General features: G+C 40.2%; 1 protein-coding gene across 2 annotated transcripts; it reads left to right on the top strand.

Annotated features, from left to right (window-relative positions):
• Positions 1–1,616: 1,616 nt before the first annotated feature.
• LOC136677486 (neutrophil cytosol factor 2-like) lies at positions 1,617–16,098 on the top strand. 2 transcript variants are annotated; one of them, XM_066655046.1, is made up of 16 exons: positions 1,617–1,739; positions 2,323–2,510; positions 3,147–3,229; positions 3,411–3,519; positions 4,977–5,108; positions 5,808–5,915; positions 6,185–6,244; positions 6,519–6,556; positions 7,177–7,315; positions 7,442–7,510; positions 9,092–9,170; positions 9,779–9,861; positions 12,341–12,483; positions 12,599–12,704; positions 13,217–13,340; positions 15,573–16,098. In XM_066655046.1, exons 2-16 carry the CDS (start codon positions 2,337–2,339, stop codon positions 15,683–15,685), a joined length of 1,560 nt encoding a protein of 519 aa, XP_066511143.1. In that variant the 5' UTR covers positions 1,617–1,739; positions 2,323–2,336; the 3' UTR covers positions 15,686–16,098. The 2 variants fall into 2 exon arrangements, with proteins under 2 accessions (XP_066511143.1, XP_066511144.1); XM_066655047.1 differs by lacking the exons at positions 9,092–9,170; positions 9,779–9,861.
• The last annotated feature ends 7,836 nt before the right edge of the window (positions 16,099–23,934 follow it).

Below are 23,934 nucleotides of genomic sequence, written 5' to 3'. Positions count from 1 at the left end.
ATTTTGGTTGGTGGATTATCCTTAGTGCCTTATGAAGTACTGGCGCCCCCTCCAGGGTGTATTCCCGCGCTGCGCCCAATGATTCCAGGTCCCCAGGTCCAGGGACCCACCGCGACCCTGAACTGGATAAGTGGTTACAGATAATGAATTAGGGTGACCAGATCTGAGAGGGTGAAAAAGAGGACACGTCTCGCTGCCGTTGTATGCTTAGCTGAACCTATTTGTGCTTTTAGGTCCTTTACACCTTTATTTGCTACACATGGGAATTTCCTTTTTTAATCCATCGGAGAACTTACATTTACGTTTCAGCATAGCTGCTTGAGATGAAGGTAGGTACATGAGCTTTGCCTGACGTAAACAAGGACTACTGACGTGCAGACTGACCAATTAAAATGTTTACAGAGAAGGTTATGACCAATAACGGTAGCTCTACAGTCAGACCGTCCAATCAGAAGATTTTAGGCTACTTCACCACTCCCCCTTCTCACTCAAGTGAACCAATCGGAGTAGGGGAGGGCGGGACTAGTTTGTGAACGAAACGCTCAAAATCCTGTGTAAGCTCTAGAAAAACAAAATCCCAGACGTTTGTGAAATTCCACCCAGACATTTTTTTAAGTCTAAAAAAGAGGACATGTCCGGGTAAAAGGACGTCTGGTCACTCTAAATGAATGAATGAATGAATGAAAGGATTATCCTTAGTCCAGCAGTGACACTGAGGATTTGAAAAACCAGCAGTGCTGCTGTGTCTGATCCACCTGTACCAGCACAACACTAAAACACCACCACCACGTCAGTGTCACAGAAGCAATGTGTATGATTCAAATCCCAAATCATTTCTGCTGTCTGTGTTTCTGTGGGGGTCCTAACCATTGAAGAACAAGGTGAAAGGGGCAAACAAAATATTCAGAGCAACAGCTGGACTACAGGTTAAGAATGATCTCTGTTTTCACATTGTTCTCCTACCTTTCCCACTGTTCCAGAAAGTTATCTCACTGTTCAGTGTTGTAGAACTATTTCCTAATATTGATTCAGATGTCCTTTATAGGCATGAGACTGATATGAGTCTCATTCATACAGAAATCAACAGAATCTCACAGAGGATAAAGATATGATAAAACATAAATAAATACGGGAAAAGCAACAAATGAAGAAAAAAATGTGATAAAGATGAAAGAAGAAACATTGACACAGTTCAAGGAAGCTCCCCATCCATTCTCCTGTTCCTAGTCTTTTAGAATGATTTTCCCATTCACTCTGCTTCATTTATTTCAGCATTCCATCTGAGCAGTGTAAAAATATAATGGACTATTAGAATCTTCAACATTACAATACAGGGTAGTGTTCTCTGGCCTTAACAGAAACAAGTGTCTAGGCATGAGCTTAACCTTTACTGGTTGAGACAGCAGTGGGGAGTGTCTTTATTCTTATGAGACAATAACCTCTCTCAGTTTGTGTTGTGTACGTGCTGTGCTCACAGTTTAACAAGTATTTTCTCTCCACTGTTCTCTTTCTCTGGGAGTTTCCTGATCTGATAGCCTCTCTCTCTCTCTCTCTCTCTCTCTCTCTCTCTCTCTCTCTCTCTCTCTCTCTCTCTCTCTCAGGTAGTTTCCTGGTTGCCTTGCTGTGTGCTGGAGAGAGAGAGCTGTCCACACTTCAGACATAAGACACCTGCTCCAGGTTCTCTCACTCGTCTTCACTTCAGGAAACTTCTCTGTTCCTCTGTGTGTTGTGGTGCAGTGGTGAGTAGAGATTTGTTCCATTGTTCATTGATTTACTTTAATCATTGGTAATCTAAGCATATTAAGTTTCCATTTAAAAAAGTTACAAAGCCTGTTTAACTTGCTTTAGCTTTCTTGATGTTTAATTAGATTGTCAGACTGGAGTTAGGTTTATTCCTTTCTTTCTTTGTTTTTTTTTCCTGTAGGGACTGAATTATTAATAAAAAAATATATAATGTTCAATATCACTTTGCTTCATTTTTATACTTATTTATCAGTAAATTTACTTTAATTAGATGTAATCTATTTTGCTTAATATTTCTTTACTTGCCACCAATGATACCACTGTTTTCCTCTTAGACAAAATTTGTTACTGTTTTTTTATTATTAATAGGAACTGCTTATGCACACTTTCTGGACTGATTACATTGTTATTGTTTGTACAGTTTATTTTACAGTTTCTGCACCGCTGGGTCTTAAACATAAAGTACACTTTATTTTGTGTAGTATTACTGTGGTTAACCCTTCTGTACAAATTCTTCATTGCTACAGTTTCTTCTCTCTAATCAGTTTGTGACATTGACTGAGGTGTGTTTGTTGTCAGAGATACAGAGAGTGATGCTGTATACGGAGCTGATCCGTTTGTGGGATGAGGCTGTGCGGGCAGTGGATAACCGTGACTGGCAGGGTGCTCTGGCTAAACTTAACCAGATCTCTGAACCCACTTCACGCACACTGTTTGTCACCTCTTCTGTCTACATTGCCCTGGGACAACTCAACCCAGCCATTAAGGTAAGCCCCCAAACACATACAACAGCTTTCGTTTTTAGCTAGTTATTAATACTTAGGTACATTCTACAACACTCAGCTCATGTTCATGAAGTGTCTTCTCTGGTATTCACAGCAAGTGTGGCCTAAATAATGACTGGCTTTCTTCTCCATACTTCCTTGTGTGTGAATATGATTCCTTATATATGTCCATGGCTAAGTTAGACATGAGAATTAATGGCTTAAAGTAATTCCTTTGCCTCACCAGCTTCATTCATTCATTCATTTCCGTACCCCACCAGTTCTGACGTATCTCATTCCTGTGCCTTAGTATCTCATCCTCCTTCCCTAGTAAGTTGTTGTCATTTTAGACTGTGTGTGTATGTATTACAATGTTCTAACATCACAACAAAAGGATCAACAACACAGAGAAAGGGACATAAATGTTCCCTTAGATTTTTATCGGTTCATTCTTGGTTTAACACCTTTGTGCTTGTTTGTATTAAACACACTGACAATCTGTCTTCATACATTACATTTATTATCAGACGTTTTTGTTTTGTTAACTGTAAAGACACAGTGATTTGCACCAGATGACATAGTTGTAAATGTCTGGGTTGTTTTATTTTATTTATTATTATTTTTTAAAATCTGTTTTAGTCTCTAGATCAGGTCATTGCTAAGGATGAGAGACTGGCTGTGGGCTTCTTTCAAAGGGCTGCTGTGCACATGATGGCAGACAGGTCAGAAAGCTATTGTCATGCAATTTGTTCATGAGAATGTAAGCCCATTAGAAGAGACCAGACATATATCAATGTTTTTCAACAATTTCTCTCTCTCTCTCTCTCTCTCTCTCTCTCTCTCTCTCTCTCTCTCTCTCTCTCTCTCTCTCTCTCTCTCTCTCTCTCTCTCTCCCTCTCTCAGACTGAACGAGGCTCTAGGTGACTGCATTTGGGCACAGAAGCACATGAGAGAAAATGCTGTTATTGACTACAAACAGATAGGACTGCGGTATAAGCTCTACAGTTGGCAGGTATTTCATACGCAAATACACAGTACTGTGCGAAATCAGAAACCACTACCCTTACTTACTTGTCCTAATTCTGTTTAAATTAGACATATGACCGTTCAGTGGTATATGGAGGATAAACGAGGAGTTCCCATATTTGATAATAAGATATAGCCAAATATGGACTCTTAATAACCATGTAAGACTTGGTTGAACATAAAAACTGCCACTATTATATGTCTTTCTGTTTTATATATATATATATATAATGTCTTCATAATGGCAGCTTTTGCAGGAAATTAATTCAGTTAAATTAAAGGCATTAATACCTTAGAATTTCTGAAGCATTTTCCATCGGTTCATCCATCATTTAATGCTCGCACACTCTAAAGAGGCAGCTGACCTTTAACTGGTATAAGAAAAATGAATGCCATTACAATGTTCAGAGCAGAGCAGTATTCAGTACGTACTACATTAATCTGTAAATAATTTGTAATTAATTAACAGCCATTGACTCCACCCACATGCAGACACTTCTCGGTGCTAGTTCCCCTTTGCCTTGAACTTTGAAGGAAATTGCTCACATTCCCTCGGTTTCATTATGTTAGCACTATCATTGTGTTTATGGCAGTGAAGGATTCACCTGCTCCCCAGCCTTTCAGCAATGTCTCTGAGAGGAATTTCACCAATTCATCAGTCAATTGAGGGTGTAATTGTTCATTGGAGACAGACTTGCTCCCTCAGATTTCTTTACAGTGGAGCTGATAGGAGCCATTTCATTCACAGTACCATACCACCTGTGAACCTACACCTACACATGTGTTTATATAATCATTACAAAGGTATAATGCTAAAACAGTAAATGTATACAGTACATTTTTGGAGGGAGGTATTAATAATAACCTTTTTTTAAACTAATGCAATGACATCCACTATGAAAGACTCTGTATCACAGATGCAGCACATAAAGTTTTGAAAATATAAATATATATATATATATATATTCTGGTGTATTCCTTTAAGAGGATAGAGGGAAAACTTCAGAATGACAAATGCAGCTCATAGTGAAGATTAGACATATCACACATTCCTCACCGGCAAGGTCGAGCTTTCCTCACCTCAGACTTGTGGAACAACTTGAGACGAAGGGTGTGGAAGTATGTGTTTGAATGTGTGCAAACATTTTGTATAGTTCTGCACTGAATATTTATTTAAAAAAAAAAAAAAAGAACCACAGTGAGAATGTATTGAATTGTGCGATTTATAGTTTAATACCAGTAGTGTACTTCCTTCTTCCTTGTGCCTAAGGAGTGGAGTTTCCAGTGAAAGGAAATAGTCCTTTGTTGAAAAGAGGTCTGATGATGTCACCATGAAACACACACACACACACACTACTGTCCTGAGGCGTGACAAGCTCCACGTACTGTTATTACAAAGAGATAACGAGTGAGTTTTAATATGTGCTGGCTGTTTTCTAACAGGTCCTGTATAACACAGCAGCAGTGCAGTGTAGAATGGGGCAGTGGGAGAAAGCTGGAGAAATCCTGCTGGCTGCTTCACAGGAGAGAGGAGGACGGGGGGCACAGGTGGACCTGGCCATGGACAGTATAGCAGTAAGACACTCACACTAAATGTCCCTATAACTCTTTATGAACATCATTCACTTCCAGAGAAATGAACAAACCGTTGTCTGTTTATTGTTTAACAACATAATACACTCATTCACTCAAACAGGAATCGCATGGACCTAGGCAATGAACATGTCTTTGTCTTCTTTATAACCTTCTTCTCCTCCTCCTGGTCCTCTTCATTGTCTAATTTTATTTTCTTTGTCTTTCTTTGCCATTGTTTTGTCTTCTTCTACTTCCATTTTTTTGTAGTTATCGGCTTCCCTTAACTACTTACTTTTTTCTTTTGTCTTCTTCTTTTTCTTCACTGTCATCTATTTATTTCCTTCTTTACACCTCCTTGTACTCTTCATTATCTTCTACTTTTTCTTCTTTTTTGTCTTGTTCTCCTTTTCCTCGTACTCTCTCCTCTCTTTTTAAAGTTTTTTTCTTTTTTGATTTAAGGTGATTTGACCTTCACATTATAAATGATATTGACCAATACCCAACTATGAAATAAACCCATGAGTGTACTTTTTTATTCCTTATTTCTTTCTTAGTCTATTTTCAAGCTGCTTAATATAGCACGGCTTGGGAAACTGAGAAGCTGCATATAAAGATGAAGAGGTCTTGTTGCTGGCCAAAAGCTACATATTTAGTGGATAATAATAAATATTTAAAAAAATGTCTGTTTTGAATATTTAGAGGAAGGAGGTGATTGACCCTCTCTTTGTCCCAGAGGGAACAGTGTTTCGCCCCAGAAAACAGGAGGTAGAGGAGATTCAGCCAAGAGACTTTCTGGGCAAATCAGAGGTAATTTCCCTCAGACGTACTGAATCTAGCAATAACAATAACCTTAATAACGACACCCCATGATGTACTTCACAAATCATAATGGATTATGTTTACAGCAAACCACAATTGCAGGCACTACTTAATAACCATGACCTCTATATCTCTAGTATTTTTCTGGAAGCACTGTTATTACCCAGGAGTTTATCCTGATTTATTGAGATAACAATATAATGTCAATAACAAGTATAACGTCAATAAATGTCATATCTGATCACCTCCGTTTACAGGTCATTATTTCTGAAATTCCACATGATGACTTTGGAGGCTTTGAACCTCTTAGACCACAGGTATGGTCACTGCTTTAGACCAGTCTGAAATCATTGAACAGATGAGACACATAGCAGATCATATATATATATATGTATAGTAAGATTTAATTAGAATTTTTTTGCCTTTTTGTTCTCCACTGGTATTTAAAAAAGGGCATTCATAATTAAATCCGTGTAAAATCAGAAAGAAATTGAAGCCAATCTGAATTGAGTTTTACTGCTAAAATCTAGCCTTGGCCTCACAGGTTCTTTGTCTGAAGTGTTTGACCTCTCTGACTGTTTGTTTATGCAGAAACCGGGATATTATGAGCCAAAGGTTGAGGAAGGCCAGTAAGTATACTAACCAAACAAAGCACCTGCAGTGTACATCCTTCATTATAGTTACACATTGCAAAGCATCTGATGTTTATTATTTTTCCATATTCTTTTTATTATTTTTCTGTTGGATTATTGTCCGCTAACTCTCCCCACAATTTTTAAGCTATGGATATTTATTTAGCTCCAGACTGGGCATGTTTGTATGCAGCTTTTATAAAAACACATGTAAAAATCCAGACTAAGGTTTCATGTTTTGTTACATTGCATACATTTGACACGGTAGGATTTGGTTTCACACTGAAGTTTAGTGAGTGCACTAAAGAATGATACCTATGTCCTGTCATCATCCTCTGCGTCTGCGTCACCCCATACTTGACACTGATTGGTCTGTAGAGGACCTGCACTCTTCTGGTTTAGAAATCTGCATGTTGTACATAGTTCAGCTGCAATGCTAAATTCCAAAATATAAAAATGTAACCATTTTATTTGCGCTACAAATGACTTCTGTACAAAATCTGTACAATAGATTAAAATCAGAATACATTTTTTATTAAAATAGGAAGAAATATTTCATAATTTGCATAGAGTGTAAATGTTAGTGTGTGTGTTGTTTAACTGTGTGTACTGTTCAGGGACTCACGCTACATGTGTGTAAAGAGTGCGTACATGGCCAGGGGGCCAGGGGAGCTGACCGTTCCAGCCAGAGCACATGTCTTTGTCTTCAGTGAAGAGGACAGGGATGGACTGACTACAGTGATCTGCAATGGTCAGGTGTGCCATTCAGTAGACTTCCAGTACACCATGACTCACTCCTGTGTGACTCACTGATACACACACAGAAGTGCCCATTGCTTATGTATGCTTCTCTCTTTGTCCTGCTTTCTTTCTGCTCTTTAGAGAGGCCTGCTTCCCAGTTTCCTGCTTGAACCAGTGACAAAACAGACCAAAGGCAAAAAGAAAAAAGGCGTAAGTGTGTGCTCCATATACTTTGGGTGTTTTTCCCCCCTCATTTGTATTCCTGGTTTATTATGCTGCTCCACGTTACCTGAGGGCCTTTGTTGCATGGTAGAATAACATTTCATTATGGCTCATCCTACTGCATTATACCCCACTTTCTCTCCCTTTCTGGAGCTTAAAATACACACTTGCTTTGGAAACCGCACAGTTATGTGTCAGAATACAGTTTAACTTGTGGTTTCTCCAAAAACATGAAAGTTGAATGAAGATTACTTTTGCTGAAAGTTGTGTGTTAGTTTCTAGGAACAGAAAAGCACTGAGACATAGAGAAGTTCAATGTACCCAGATAAGGATAAACTCTTAAACATAAAGGTAGAAGGGTTCCATGAAGCAATGCTATACCAGGGGTTCCAGCCCCTAACCTCACAATATACAGTGTGTTCCATTCATTCATTCAATCGTTCAGGGTTGCGGTGGGTCCGGAGCCTTCCCGGAATCACTGGGCGCTAGGCAGGAACACATACTGGAGGGGGCGCCAGTCCTTCACAGGGCAACATACACTCACAAACTCACACCTACAGACACTTTTGAGTTGCCAATCCACCTTCCAACGTGTTTGTGGACTGTGGGAAGAAACCTGTAGCATCTGGAAGAAACCCACATGGACACGGGGAGAACACACCAAATTCTTCACAGACCAGGTCCCTGGAGCTTTGTGACTGCGACACCTGCTGTGTCACTGTGCCACCCAGTGTGTTCCAATGACATGAAATCTAAACTGATTAGGCTAACCTGAGCTTAGTTTATATCACGCATTACTGCAAATAAAGCAAAATGTTTCTGCAATGTTTTTTCCAGCCATTTCACTCACATTGATTATTAAAAAAGTCTCTTGAGTCAAGGCAACAAAACAGGCCAATTTGTTTTGTACAGAGTCAGTAGTAGTATTGGTCTGTGAGGAGTTGATGTGTTCTCCCCGTGTCCGTGTGGGTTTCCTCCAGGTGCTCCGGTTTCCTCCCACAGTCCAAAAACACACGTTGGTAGGTGGATTGGCGACTCAAAAGTGTCCGTAGGTTTGAGTGAATGTGTGTTTGTGTCACCCTGTGAAGGACTTCTGCCCTCTCCAGAGTGTATTCCTGCCTTTGCGCCCAGTGATTCTGGGTAGGCTCCGGACCCACTGAGGCCCTGAACTGGATAAGTGGTTACAGATAATGAATGAATGAATGAATAGTGGTATTGGCTAAGGGAACACCTGAAAGTGCTTGGGCCTAATGATTTTAGAAACCCTGATACAGCATGCATGGTTCCTCTGTGGCATTTTAGCACCTTTATTTTGAAGATTGGATTGTCCTGGTTTTCTACAAGCCAAGTGCTTTATGATTTGTGACAAGCCAAAGGTTTTATGATTTAACTGATAATGAATTGGAGATAAATTGTTCCCTGAGTCTGGAGGTGAATGTATTTAAGAGCCTTTTCAATGACGCCACTTTTTCCATGTTTCTTTCTGTTGGAACAGTATTATTGTAAGACCAAGTAATTTATGAGCAGCTGTGATAAACTCAGCACTCTTGTCTTGCATGTCCTCTGCAGAGTGTGCCCAGTGGGATTCCTCTGCCGCCCAGCCTCAGGCCGCCCACTCGCCCTCAGGCTGCTTTTACTCCTCCCCCAGGTACAGCACAGACTTAAAGCACAATTACATCATACTCAACCAACCAGAAACAGGGCTAATCACTCTGAGACACACATCAGATGCTAGCCACAGAGTAATTACAAGTAGAAGCCATTTATAACTCTTGAAAGTGAATGTTGCTTGCGCAATAGGTTGTCATATTCCAGTTTGTTTGTTTGAAAACAAGGACAGTTTTCACCTCATTTAAAAGGCAGCCATGAAATTGAGAATTTTGCATAAATCCATTGCTACCCTTATTGCGTAACTTCTTCCACTATCAGTAAACAGTAGTTTACAGAGGTCACAGCAGCACTGAAAATACCCTGCAGGCAAATACTCATGTAGGGTATGCTTGAGATAGCAATTAGACCCTAAGACTACTGTTGTACTTTTGCTTGTAGCTTTTGTTGAATATAAATGTTCCTGTACATTTTCTCTGAGCGCATGCTGAATAATAAAATGTTTCTGCATAACAATATTAGCCCAGTGGATCAGGAGGTGAGGGTTAGAACAAGCATTTTAATTAATCTATGGCTGAGGAATGCTGGTTGTGAACATCCATGGTTAACTCTTACTAATTCTATTTTTGTATGTGCTCGTTTCTATAGAGTTACCTCCTTCTTATAACTCTGTCACTCAAAGCAGCCCTCCTACACAACACCCCATCACACCCCAGAGCCCTGCAGAGCAGGTGAGGCCAGCCTCCACACTACAGGACTCACCCAGAGTCCAGAAATAAATGCTATCTTTTGACTACAGCCTACAGGTTAAGCCTACACCTTATTTGCATTGCATTTGATCATAATACAAACAGAAAACAAACGACAGAGACAGACTGACACAAATCTAATCCTTCCATTTTAGCTAACGCTTCGACACACTTTAGGTTCTAATGGGTATTTTTGACTCTGCTATTGCTAGACGTTTTAAGTAAAAGTTATATTGTTGGATGGATGCATGCATGGATGGATGAAGCAAGCTCTGTGCACAATTTATAAGGAAGGGATTATAATAAAAGCATAAAGCACTTATTCAAGTCAAGTCAAGTCAAGTCATATTTATTTATATAGCACATTAAACAGTGAATGTCGGCCAAAGTGCAACATACATATACAAGAAATAAAACAAATAAAAGAATCTAACAATAAAACATTGTGGAGAAAATGCTGATGGCAAGACAACATCAACCAACGCAGAACAAATGGCTGAAATAATTTAAAACGACACAAACATCAGAGAAAATAAATAGGATTTCAAATTGGACTTAAAAGTTACTACTGTAGGGGATTGCTTTATGAAGAGTGGGAGACTGTTCCAAAGTGGCTACAGCAAATTCCCGATCTCCTTTGAACCTCAACTGAGAACGAGGGGTGTCTAAAAGCAGTTGGTTAGAGGAGCGTAGGGCACGTGGGGTAGATCGAAGACAAAGAAGATCCAAAATATATGTCGAAGGCAGGCCATGGAGAACTTTAAAAACAAACAGTAACACTTTAGATTTAACTCTGTATCTCACTGGTAGCCAGTGCAACGACGCCAACACAGGGGTAGTTCTCTCCCTTTTCTTAGTACCGGTCAAAAGCCTTGCAGCTGCATTTTGGACCAGTCCATTCAATCATTGTATGTAACCGCTTATCTAGTCCGGAGCCTACTCGGAATCACTGGGCGCAAGGCAGGAACGCACCCTGGAGCACCACTCCTTAACAAGGAGAAACACACACACCCACACATACACACACACATGCACATACCCCTCTGGATACATTTGAGTCGCTAATCCACCTACCAACGTGTCATTTGAGTCGCTAATCCACCTACCAACGTGTGTTTTTGGACTGTGGGAGGAAACCAGAGCACCCGGAGGAAACCCATGCAGACACAGGGAGAACACACCAAACTCCTCACAGACAGTCACCCAAATTATTCAATAATTACAACAATTATTGTTATTATTCAGTCAAACATCAGGATAGCAGGTGCTGCCCTGTCCATGAGGTGACTCAAAATATAAGTAAATATAAAATAGAGTCTAATAAGAGTAGGTAAAAATGACTTCACATGCTAGATCACGTTTGATCTGTAGTGTGTACTGCCACAGAACATTGGGCATAGTGTTTACACTTGTCTCAGAAAGTTACTCTCAAAGTTAAAGCTCTCACCCATTTGTGCTTATGAAAATAGAATGTGTGTATGATTAATCCAGGCGCTGGTGTCGGCTGATCCGGGGGAGATAAAATGCTTTGGGTGACTCCTGCTTGGAGTGGTGCATTTGAATAGCACTTTGAAATGGCCTGATTCAGTCAGAGCCAAAGCCCACTGGAGAAAAAAAGAAGGCAGATAAAAATATAAACTGAATGGTTGAGTCCAGTTCACCAAATATCTTATACGTCTCAGTACTGCCATTTTTATTTGCATGGCATAAGGCATCGTGACATATTGTTTGTAAGTTGTTGTCATTATTTTTGCCCTATATGGATATCAGAGAGATAGCTACAATATGCAAGACCTCTAACCAATCAGAGCAGTTTTACAGTGTGGTGTGAGCATCCTGTCCAATCATAGAAAAGCATTTCTTTGTGGATTGATATGAATCAGTACACTCATTTAAGACAAGAAAATCATTCCAGTTCAAATGTCTAGCTTTTTTTTACCATTTTGTGTAGGAATTGCAATACTGCTTTATGTGGACCATCTTATATATAATATCTTCATAAACAAAGCAATATTTTCTGTTCATGATTAAGTTATACTTAATGGCTATTTGCAATTCAAATGATACAAACAGTGGCGGCATGGTGGCTGGTCTGTGAGGAGTTTGGTGTGTTCTCCCTGTGTCAGTGTAGGTTTCCTCCAAATGCTCTGGTTTCCTCCCAGGGTCCAAAAACACACATTGGCAGGTGGATTGGTGACTCAAAAGTGTCCGTAGGTGTTTGTGTGTGTGTGTCGCCCTGTGAAGGACTGGCGCCCCCTCCAGTGTGTGTTCCTGCCTTGTGCCCAGTGATTCTGGGTAGGCTCTGGACCCACTGCGACCCTGAATTTGATAAGCGGTTACACACAATGAATGAATGAATGAATGATACAAAGAGGTGGTCTCTGACTTTCGCACAGCACTATTGTTCCTTAGTGTGTATGCTAAACATGTCTCCCATATTTCTGTTTCTTCCTTTATTCAGACTGATGGTGCGGATTCAGTCATAGTTAAAGTGCACTACACATACACTGTGGCTCTCAGAGTCCCACTAGACACACCATCTTGGGAGCTGCAAAAGAGAGTGTCTCAGAAATTAGGACAGCCTGCTGCACACATTCGCCTAAGGTAATGCTGCCGACCTGACAACCTGCTTTTTCTCCATCACCGTTTAAAAATCTTTTTTTTTTAGGATACTGGATAAATGTCTCACTTTTGTCCTTTTGTCTGCTGCCTCTATCAGACACAAGCAACGTGACTCTTCGGTCCTGAAGCCTCTGGAGGGGGAGGGATGTCTGCGGTACCTCAGTGAAGTGGCAGAGTCTGGCCGGGCCACTCTGTGGTGTCAGGTACTCATTGGACCCTTTGGCATTGAAATGATCAATTGTGGCTTATCTTCTATCCCAGAGCTGTGGAAATGAAAATGACCTGCATAAATATAAAATTAAACTTCCATTTGAGCAAGCACACAAATTCTTATAAATGCTTCGGACTTCAGTCTCCTTAAAAAAAAAAAAACTTTGTTAGTAGAATAAACCAGTAAATTATCCTCTACAATGTGAGATTTGCTGAGAATCTAATTAGTGCAGTGCATGCAACAATAAGAGCAGCATGGATCTTCTTTTGTACAGTCACAGAAAGCTTGGTAGAAATTATAAATCATCCTGAATTAAAGGGAATAATTTCTAATGAAGTAGATAATCAGTGTACATTTAAATACCTTATTTAAGTGGACATCCTGCAGCTTAACCTCATGATCACTATGTCATTTCAAAACTACTGTGCTGTAGTACAGGGCTGTTGTTATAAACACTGTCCAATTATGTACAAACTATACACCTTTGCCAATCTCACCCCACAGGCCGAGGATCCTCTGGCCAACAGGACTATTCTCTACCAGATGGTGGCACTGTACGACTATACGGCACAGGGGCCCGAGGACCTGGAGTTCGGTGAAGGGGACACCATCGATATCCTCAGTGAAGGTACATACAGTAAATGTAAATTTGACTTAAAGTATGTCAAAAATGAGCATGTTCTTTGTGTTATTGTAGCTTGCAACAATTGCTATAAAGGCATAGGCACTTTTTAGGTTATTAGTAAAACCTTAGTATATACTGTTAGTACATTACAAACAGTGGGACACATTAAAAGGAGCAGTTAGCAATTTACTGTTTTAAAGTAAGTTTAAATTAAAATCCCTACAGTATTTTCTCAAACATAAACTTGAATATACCCAACATATGTAACATTTCAGGCAGTTCTGTTTTAATACTTTAGTTCAGGGCTGGTGCTACAAGGACCTTGTGTTGCTTACAAACACTAAAATTCTATAGTCACTAATCTTTTTCTGTAAATGTATCCCGGCAACATCTCTCAATACACACACACACACACACACACACACACACACACACACACACACACAAACACACACACCATCCAGGGAACAGTGTTACTAAACGTAAAAAATAAAATATGCTGCGCTGCATTCCACATGAACACTCGGATGCTACAGATTATATTTGCAGTTTCTGTGGTTTCCATTAATACAGTCTGCTTTTATAATTTGCTTAGTTTTGTATACAAATGCTAACAAGACCTACAGGGGTTGGACAATGAAACTGAAACACCTGTCATTTTAGTGTGGGAGGTGTCATGGCTAAATTGGACCAGCCCGGTGGCCAATCTTCATTAATTGCACATTGCACCAGTAAGAGTAGAGTGTGAAGGTTCAATTAGCAGAGGGTAAGAGCACAGTTTTGCTCAAAATATTGCAATGCACACAACATTATGGGTGACATACCAGAGTTCAAAAGAGGACAAATTGTTGGTGCACATCTTGCTGGCGCATCTGTGACCAAGACAGCAAGTCTTTGTGATGTATCAAGAGCCACGGTATCCAGGGTAATGTCAGCATACCACCAAGAAGAACGAAACACATCCAACAGAATTAACTGTGGACGCAAGAGGAAGCTGTCTGAAAGGGATGTTTGGGTGCTGACCCGGATTGTATCCAAAAAACATAGAACCACGGCTGCCCAAATCACGGCAGAATTAAATGTGCACCTCAACTCTCCTGTTTCCACCAGAACTGTCCGTCAGGAGCTCCACAGGGTCAATATACACGGCCGGGCTGCTATAGCCAAGCCTTTGGTCACTCATGCCAATGCCAAATGTCGGTTTCAATGGTGTAAGGAGCGCAAATCTTGGGCTGTGGACAGTGTGAAACATGTATTGTTCTCTGATGAGTCCACCTTTACTGTTTTCCCCACATCCGGGAGAGTTACAGTGTGGAGAAGCCCCAAAGAAGCGTACTACACTGACTGTAGCATGCCCAGAGTGAAGCATGCGGGTGGATCAGTGATGGATTGGGCTGCTATATCATGGCATTCCCTTGGCCCAATACTTGTGCTAGATGGGCTTGTCACTGCCAAGGACTACCGAACCATTCTGGAGGACCATGTGCATCCAATGGTTCAAACATTATATCCTGAATGCGTTGCCGTGTATCAGGATGACAATGCACCAATACACACAGCAAGACTGGTGAAAGATTGGTTTAATGAACATGAAAGTGAAGTTGAACATCTCCCATGGCCTGCACAGTCACCACATCTAAATATTATTGAGCCACTTTGAAATGAATATGTCATTCCCAAGATGAACTGATGCTGTATTGGCCTCAAAAGGAGGTCAGTCCAGGTGAACCAGGTGTTTCAGTTTCATTGTCCAACCCCTGTACATCCATGGAAGTCTAAATTTGAGACGACAGCTGTGTTCAACTACTCCGTGAAGTTCTATTTAGTAATACAGTTCACAAGTAAACTGTGCAGTAAACCACATTAATCTGGATGTAGTTTGAGCTGGTTGAATTGTCTGAGTGCTGTATTTATTGGTAAGGTTTGGGTGACTATTGGCTGCTAGTGTTTGTAAGCAGTGTTGGCCAAGTAGCTCCAGCACTAACCTCTTTTCACTGAACCCTACCTTTAACTTGCCACAGGTAGATTTAGATTTAGGTTCCTCCCTATAATTATTTAATAATAAAATAAGCAAATTGCTTTTCATGTATTTAAAGTTTTAGCAAATGAATAACATGATTTTTTTATTTTAATAAAATATTTTATAAACCCAATAATAACTAACAATAGGTTCTCTACACTGCAGGCAAAGCTAAGGAATAATAGCTATTCTAAAGCTGTTCTTCTGTTTTACAGTAAATGAGGAATGGCTAGAGGGACACACTGCTGGAAACATTGGCATCTTCCCCAGATGCTTTGCTTACAGAGACTCAGAGAAAGACAAAGTCGGCGAGGCAACATCACTATAAAACCTTAAAGCTGTCCTATGTAATATTCTTTTGTTAAAATTGAATAAGGTTGGATGAGGAATCGGGAGGAAGAAACACACTAAAATTAAATGTGTGTGCTGCTTTTGTGGGAGTAATTTTATTTGGACAACTTAATATGTTTCTATATAATTCTACACACAGACAGCCAAAAAAAAAAAAAAATTCATGCCTCTCACCAATTTGTAACTGAAAACTCTTCAAAGAAAACACTTGCAACAAGCTCACAGATTAGTTTAGAGCCATCAGATTCATCTGCTGAAGGAAGGGCTCCCAAACACATTCCATGGAACAAATTGCATGTTTTTACACATTTCCCCCAAAGAGGTCACCACATTTAAGTGCTGACGTGTGAATTGGTGTTTTCTACATTTTTGTTACAAATCATTTTTAAAAGCAGCTGGACTAGGGTGTAGTGGGGGGTGGGGGCGGGGTAGGTGGTGGACGATTACTGACGTGCAGGCTGGCCAATTAAATGTTTACAGAGAAGGTTATTGACAAATAACAGTAGCTCTACAGTCAGACCGTGCAATCAGAAGATTTTAGGCTACTTCACCACTCCCCCTTCTCACTCAAGCGAACCAATCGGAGTAGGGGAGGGCGGGACTAGTTTGTGAACAGAACGCTTCTCGAAGTTCTATGTAAGCTCTAAAAAAACAAAATCCCGGACATTTGTGAAATTCCACCTGGACATTTTTTAAGTCTAAAAAAGAGGACATGTCCGGGTAAAAGAGGACGTCTGGTCACCCTAAGCTGTAGCATTTTATATAATCATACTGAATACATGCAATCACGGCTATGAATTTTTTTTTCTTTTACTCTCAGTATTGTTGTCAGATATTACTTCCTGTAAGTGATCAAAATACATGAGAACATTACAGAACATTAGATTGCTTTCTGTCACATTCACTCACATCTCTGTTGGGACCATAATGCTGGTCAAAATACAAGCATAAAATATTGTCATAAGATGAAAGCTTGTTGCCAGTCAATCAGAATGAGTGACATATGAGAGCTGTGAGTGCTGCGTCATGCTGCAGACTCTCTGTTGTGTGGCTGAAATAACTGGCAGATTTAAGCAAATGTGAAACAGATGCTATGATGTTTTCATGCAGTAATATTAACTGATGAGTAGGAACACTATATAAACCCCAGAAAAATTACCAGTCCAGGAAATAATTTTTCAGTTATGCACAGTAAAAAATTGCTGTAAATTTACAGCGAGTTTGCTACACTATTTTACTGTAAATCTCAGTATTTACAGTAAATTATTGTATTATTCAATTACAGTAATATACTGTAAATTTGAAATACAGTAGTGTTCCTGTAAAAATACAGTAAATGGCTGGGAACTCTGCTGCCAGTATTTTACTGTAAAATTTACAAGAAATTTTTTACAGTGTGGGCATTGTCTGCACATATTATGTTATTGTGAATATTAGTAAATATTCCTGTATACATTACTTTAAAATGAATGTAACTTGTAATAAAATGCCAGTCACCTACATTAATTTCTTGACAGTGCAGAACAAAAGACAATTTTCATATTTTATTGTGGTTTAATGTTGTTTTAAGAAAAGTCAATATGTCAGTATGATGTTAATATAACTGTAGATTACTCAGGATTTGGTGGTGTTCTTCCTACATCTGTCTTGGTTTCCTGCCACAGAATGAAAACACATATGTTTGAAGGTGAAACTGTCCACAAGTGTTAGTGACTGAGTGAGTGTGTGAAATTACCCACATGTATGAGTGTGTGTGTGACTGGGTGAGTGACTGAAATTGTCCAGTGGTGAGTATAAGTGACTGGGTGAGGGTGTGATGCCCTGCGATGGACTAGGGCAATTAATCAAACTTTATTTTCATTCAGAAGGACATCGAGGGAAACCCTCATTTACAATGTAGCCGAGCATTACAAACTTACATAAAGGAAAGAAATATAAATAAATGTCCAGAATATATTTATTCTTTGCATCCAATAATTCTGGGTAGGCTCTGGACTCTGTGTGTCCCTGAACAGGAAGATGCAGTGATAGACAATTAATTAATTTCCCTCTCCTTCCCTTTTTCCAGGCACTTTTTTATCGAACTCTCCTACAAAGGTGTTAATTTGTGCTGATTTTTCCATTAAAACTTTTCCATTGCTTTAAAGACTCACTGCAGTTGATTGAATTACTGCCTACTTTCCCATAGCTACTAATAAATGGTGTTTAAGTCTGAAGTGAAATATGTATAAAGGCAATAAGCTGGCTGGATTCTGTAAGATTAATATAAAGATGACTAGAGCTCTTGGCTTTTGTTCATTAAGTAAGCAAATTTGTCCCAGTATTAATGGCTACAAGGCTGAATTTGTGGCTCTTATGAATCATAAAAACCTACAACAATCAGAGAGGTTACAGATGTTTAGATCAGCATTCTGCCAGTTTTAGTTTCTCTTTCTTCCACCTTCACTGAACAGTGAGAGATTTATCAGCTACAGTCTACACCCAACAAGGTTTACAATAAACAATGATTGATCACTCACTCGTACAGCTCCCTCAGCACTTTCACAACTTTATGCACATCCTTAAAAGTCAAGGTCCTAAATATGGTTTTCTGGAGCAGTGACATGGAACAGAGGTTGCCCTCCGCATAGCTATGAATTGCTATTAGCCCATGGGTCCTTTGGAACAGGGCCACAACTACCAGCTGTTTCAGGGGGACGTAGCATATATACAATTTATTATGACAATCCCTAAAAAATATTTTGTGATTAATAATATATCCAATTAATTTTAATTAAAAAACATTTGCTGCTTTCCCAACTGTTTACATGCTCAAAACTTGTCTAATGAGTTTACAAAGCTCCAATGTCTGTAAATGGGTAAAAAAAAAAAAAAAAGTGCGGTATGCTAGGCTCTCTCTCTCTCTCTCTCTCTCTCTCTCTCTCTCTCTCTCTCTCTCTCTCTCTGCTCACGGCAGAGAAAAGGCATCTGGAGTTAGACAACAGAGAGAACTCCAAATGTTGTAAAGCACAAACTGAGATGAGGATATTCCACTATTCTGGCTCCATAGGTGGGTAATATTGATTTATTGTTGTTGTTTCGGATTACTTAAGGTGGAAATGTCTCCAAACTAACTAACTGCATTATCGAAATGGCTACAAAACTAAACTCAAGTTTTCTGTGGTAATTCAAACAAGGTATAAAGTTGCAAATTAAACCTCAGCCACGTACAAGCCACAGTCATATTTCTCCTCAAACATATCATTCCACCTTAAAAGATGGTGAGCTTCTGAATGTAAACAAACCAGAGAGAACCGCATTTCCACACAATCAAAGACGTCCCCTTTCCGAAACCTTTTGTAATATGTTCATTGTTCATGTAAACTAAAGATTCTACACCAATTTAAAGGTGCACTATCCGAGATTTTGCCACAAGATGTCGCCGTTTTCAGCCACGTCCTTCTCTTCAGACACGCCTTCTCCCGCCTCAATCCCACCTCCGGTCGTTAACTTCTCACTGCTGAGAGCAAACTCTAACCAAATTCACCCTGACTCACTCCAGTCGACCTTATAACATTCACAACAAATCTATAAATTAGGCAACAGGCAAAATTACCGTACAAACAAAACATACACGAAATATTTTCACCATAAGGTTTTGTTTGTCATTCACTGTCGGTGTGAAAGAAACGCAGCGACGCGCGCGAGAGCTCTCCTCACCGGCGGGAAGGTGATAAAATCAGATATTGTCTCTCGGCTATTCTCTCTCTCTCTCTCTCTCTCTCTCTCTCTCTCTCTCTCTCTCTCTCTCTCTCTCTCTCTCTCTCTCTCTCTCTCTCTCTCATTAAAGGTTGTGCAGTTAAAGAATGTTCCCGAAACCTTACACCCAAAGTGCTATTTTTAGGATCTGAAGTAAATTTTCTACTGAGTGCCACAGAAAAAGACAACACAGTTTAGCTCCCTACAAACTCTTTGGAGGCAGTTGAATTCTTTTAAGAACTGTCCACTGAACTATTCCTCTGTGAACTAAAGACAGCGTTCTGCGGTGCTCCTCCAAAGACCTCTTTTGGACACCTTTATTTTTAAGAGTCTACTCTATTTCTGCCATTTGCTTAAAAAAATTCCCATACACTTTTCCTTACGACATGTTACATCACATGGTGTCAGGCACTGTAGCAGAGGCTTTACATCACTGTGCCATTACTCCAAGATGAAATAAGACTGAACAGGCAGAGGGATCAGCAATATTGAGGTTAATGGCGTGAAGGCCCTGGCCCAGGCTCTCTCTCTCTCCACTGGGTGAGCATGGGTGCAGCATAAGGTCTCTCTCCTTTTTTATAGTACTGTAATCATGGGGTTTGGCACAGCCCACCGTGACTCACTTTCTCTTCCACTTCCATTAAACTCTCAGCTGTTAATCAAAGAGCAGCCTCTTCCCCAGTCTGCACCTCTAAATCACTCCCTTCTTTTCTTCTTTTTGTTATTTGTTTAGATTTAAATATGAAAAGTGCATTATGTCAGATTATGTGCATTAAACTTGTGTTTTACCAAGTCAACCATCAGGGATAGAGCCAGACCTTCAGTTTGTGACCCAAACATAGCACATTTCTTGAATTTCCCCTGGGGATCAATAAAGTATCTATCTATCTATCTATCTATCTATCTATCTATCTATCTATGTCAAAAAAGGAAATAATACATGTATAATACACATTTCTGTCAGTAGTATGTGATTCTAGTGCTAAGTTTTCATTCATTCATTCATTATCTGTAATCGCTTATCCAGTTCAGGGTCGCGGTGGGTCTGGAGTCTACCCGGAATTACTGGGCACAAGGCAGGAACACACCCTGGAGGGGGCGCCAATCCTTTGCAGGGCGACACACATTCACTCAAACACTCACATCTACAGACACGTTTTAGTCGCCAATCCACCTACCAACGTGTGTTTTTGGACTGTGGGAGGAAACCAGAGCGCCTGGAGGAAACCCACGCGGACACGGGGAGAACACATCAACTCCTCACAGACAGTCACCTGGAGCGGGAATCGAACCCACAACCTCCAGGCCTCCAGTCTGTGTGACTGTGACACTACCTGCTGTGCCACCGTGCCGCCCTATATTAAATTAAATATATAAAATATAATTATATTAAAGGCTTTTTTTCATTTCGAGCATAACACCGTCGGTCATTGTACATAATATTTTGTAACCAAACCAACTCCACACGACTGGAGTCACGCCCCTTTTTTTGGAGCAAATTCCTCCACTTCAGAGTACATCACTGTGCCTGAGTGACTCATGTAAAGAATATATCCCATATTATAAGCACAACCCTGATGTGTTATTTCAAGCTTGCAACTTTTCCTCAGACATCTTTACCTTGTAGTAATTTTACAGATACCTCTTTAGTAAAGAGCTGTCTGTCACTCTCTCTTTCTCTCAACAATTCTTAACTTTCTCCATAACTTTCTGTAACTTACTGGGTCACTCTTGACTCTTGATCTTACTCAACCTCCTCTCTCTCTCTCTCTCTCTCTCTCTCTCTCTCTCTCTCTCTCTCTCTCTCTCTAGCCCTCTTTATCTGTTTCTGACAGAACTTCCTATCACTTTCTCTTATTGAGATTCTCTTGCTCCATTTAATTCCATTACTGTCTCTCTCCCTCTTTTGCACTTGCTCTCTCTCTCTCTCTCTCTCTCTCTCTCTCTCTCTCCTTCTCTATCTATATGGAGTAAGAGGCGAAAGCTCAAGGCCTGAGCAGACACAGTATTAAATGGTAAGGAGGAGAAAATCTGGGGCTTGACTTTGAAGCCAAGAGCATAGGGATTAATTCAAGCATAGGAAATTAGACCAACGCACACTCCTCTTAATTCAGACACTCACACATGCACACAGGTGGAGGAGGGGTGGGACATCACATTTTATATGCCTTTTCATGTATGAGTAACATTTTATGATAGTTTAGAAATTAACTTAATCCTTTTAACTGGTAGATAACATCAAACACTCAGCCAGCGTGTGTCCTAGGGCATGAAGCTAATTTGCATTTTAAGTTCTGCCTTTTACATTTTGGTGTGTGTTTGCGCATACATGCATGTGTGTGTGTGTGTGTGTGTGTGTGTGTGTGTGTGTGCCTGCCTGTGTGTGTATTTAATAGAAAATATTGAGCCTGATTTTTAGCATTAATACAGCTTGAGTGAATTCATACAGACACACATTACTCCATGTCAAGGGTGTAGAATTAGCATGGACTGAGGGGATGTGTCTCCACCAATAATTTGATCCTCTCCAGAAAAAAATAAATCCCAATCTGTCAACGTCTCATTAACCACCTAGAGGTGCAGAAAGGGTTCTATCGTGTTCTCTACTCGGGTCCTACATTCCTGTAACGCATATCCAGTGTGATTGGCTGTGCCTTTTCCTGCGGTCACGTGAGTCTCTGTAGTGAGCAGCGCAAAAAAGTGGAAGGAAAACTTTCCAGTCGTAAGTGAGTGTTACTGTGCAAGACTCAGGTGCATTGTGGGTAAAACATGGGTGTCAAAAGTGAGTGCGGATGGTAGCTATGAATAACATGGTTTTGACATTAACTGCTCAACAACCTGCCCATTGTCAGTTATATTACATTGTGGTTTTATCACGGAGCAAAGGAATAATAATATAAAAAAGCAGACTATTGTGGGGGCAGGTGGGGGGGGGGGGGGGGGTATGTAGATTCATACTTCCTCACCAATGTCAAGAGCAAATCTACACCGTTGCTTTATATCACTACTTTTTACAGGCAAACAGTGCATCAGTCAAAAACCTCCCTTCATTTAATTTCCTGTCAGAATGTTTATGCTGAACTGTCTGGAAAAAAAAACAAAATTATGTTTAAAGAAAATTAAACAAATGACTCAGCAACCTTCATTAGTGAATAGATCCAACTCTGCTTTATTACAGTTTCTGTTCTGTTTGGAACACGTTCAGTTCAGAACATTTTGCAAGGGTTTTTTCACATCTCCAAAGTTCAGTCTTAAACGTTCTTTGTATTTTCTACTTCCAAGCAGTCCCAAGAACACTTCATGGTTGATTGTTGTCTCTCATAATTCACTCTAAGTTTTTAGTTCTGTTAAGATGATTAAACAATTCTGAGGTTCTACCAGGACTTACATGAGCATCCCGTTTTATATATATATTATAATTGCCCTGTGAAGGACTGGCGCCCCCTCCAGGGTTTATTCCCACCTTGCGCCCAATGATTCCAGGTAGGCTCTGTACCCACCGCGAACCTGAACTGGATAAGCGCTTACAGATAATGAATGAATGAATATATCATAACTGTTTTAAACTCCTCTTTTGGTAATTTTTACATTTTCACACTTATTTTTAGGACTTTCTCATCCTTGATGCAAGTGGGTTATCTTATATTTAACAACTTAATGTTCGGTCAGGGCGGCGCAGCAGGTAGTTTCACGGTCACACAGCTCCAGGGACCTGGAGGTTGTGGTTTCAAGTCCTGGGTCACTGTCTGTGAGGAGTTTGTGTTCTCCCCATGTCCGTGTCGGTTTCCTCCCACTGTTCAAAAACACATGTTGGTAGGTGGATTGGTGACTCGAGACTGTGTGTGTGTGTGTGTCGCCCTGTGAAGAACTGGCGCCCCCTCCTGGGTGTGTTTCTACCTTGCACCCAATGATTCCGGGTAGACTCTGGACCCACCGCGACCCTGAACTGGATAAGCGCTTACAGATAATGAATGAATGAATGAATGAATGAATGAATGAATATTCAGTCAATTGTGTGCCTTTCTCTTAATAAAATGCATGTTACTTAAGGTAAAAATCTGAACCTTAGCCAGCCTCTTACTGATAGTCATGTTGCTTGTCCATTAATTCTTTTTCATGCAGCCTGTTACTCACAGCAACTGCAAACTTAATAATGAGTCCAGCTCATTTGTGCTATTGCCATCTTTAAAGGTCATAAATCCAATTCGTCAGGGACTCAGTGGGGACACTATGAGAGCAGCACAGAGAAAACATGCTGATATGAATGAATGGAGGAGTCTGCTACAGTCACGACAATGTGCCACTATAAATAAGGATTATAAATAGCCTCAGGCAACCGTGTGACCAATGCAGTCAGTAGACGTCTGGAGGCCTCGGTTAATGCTTCTTTATGAGCTTAAGGGTATGACATACAGCCCACGTGCTCTTACCAACACAGGGAAGTCCCCTAGTATTTCTGTCAAGACATGCTGGTCAGCACTGCACTGA

The sequence above is a fragment of the Hoplias malabaricus genome, chromosome X2, assembly GCF_029633855.1.
Source record: "Hoplias malabaricus isolate fHopMal1 chromosome X2, fHopMal1.hap1, whole genome shotgun sequence".
NCBI classification, from domain to species: domain Eukaryota; kingdom Metazoa; phylum Chordata; class Actinopteri; order Characiformes; family Erythrinidae; genus Hoplias; species Hoplias malabaricus.
This window is presented reverse-complemented; position numbering and strand designations above follow the sequence as displayed.

Bases quoted from the DNA above. Each gene is read 5' to 3' on its own strand.
- LOC136677486 (XM_066655046.1), top strand. From the start codon at position 2,337: ATGCTGTATACGGAGCTGATCCGTTTGTGGGATGAGGCTGTGCGGGCA. The intron at 2,511-3,146 runs GTAAGCCCCCAA...AATCTGTTTTAG, and splicing joins AACTCAACCCAGCCATTAAG to TCTCTAGATCAGGTCATTGC. The intron at 6,245-6,518 runs GTATGGTCACTG...TTGTTTATGCAG, and splicing joins TTGAACCTCTTAGACCACAG to AAACCGGGATATTATGAGCC.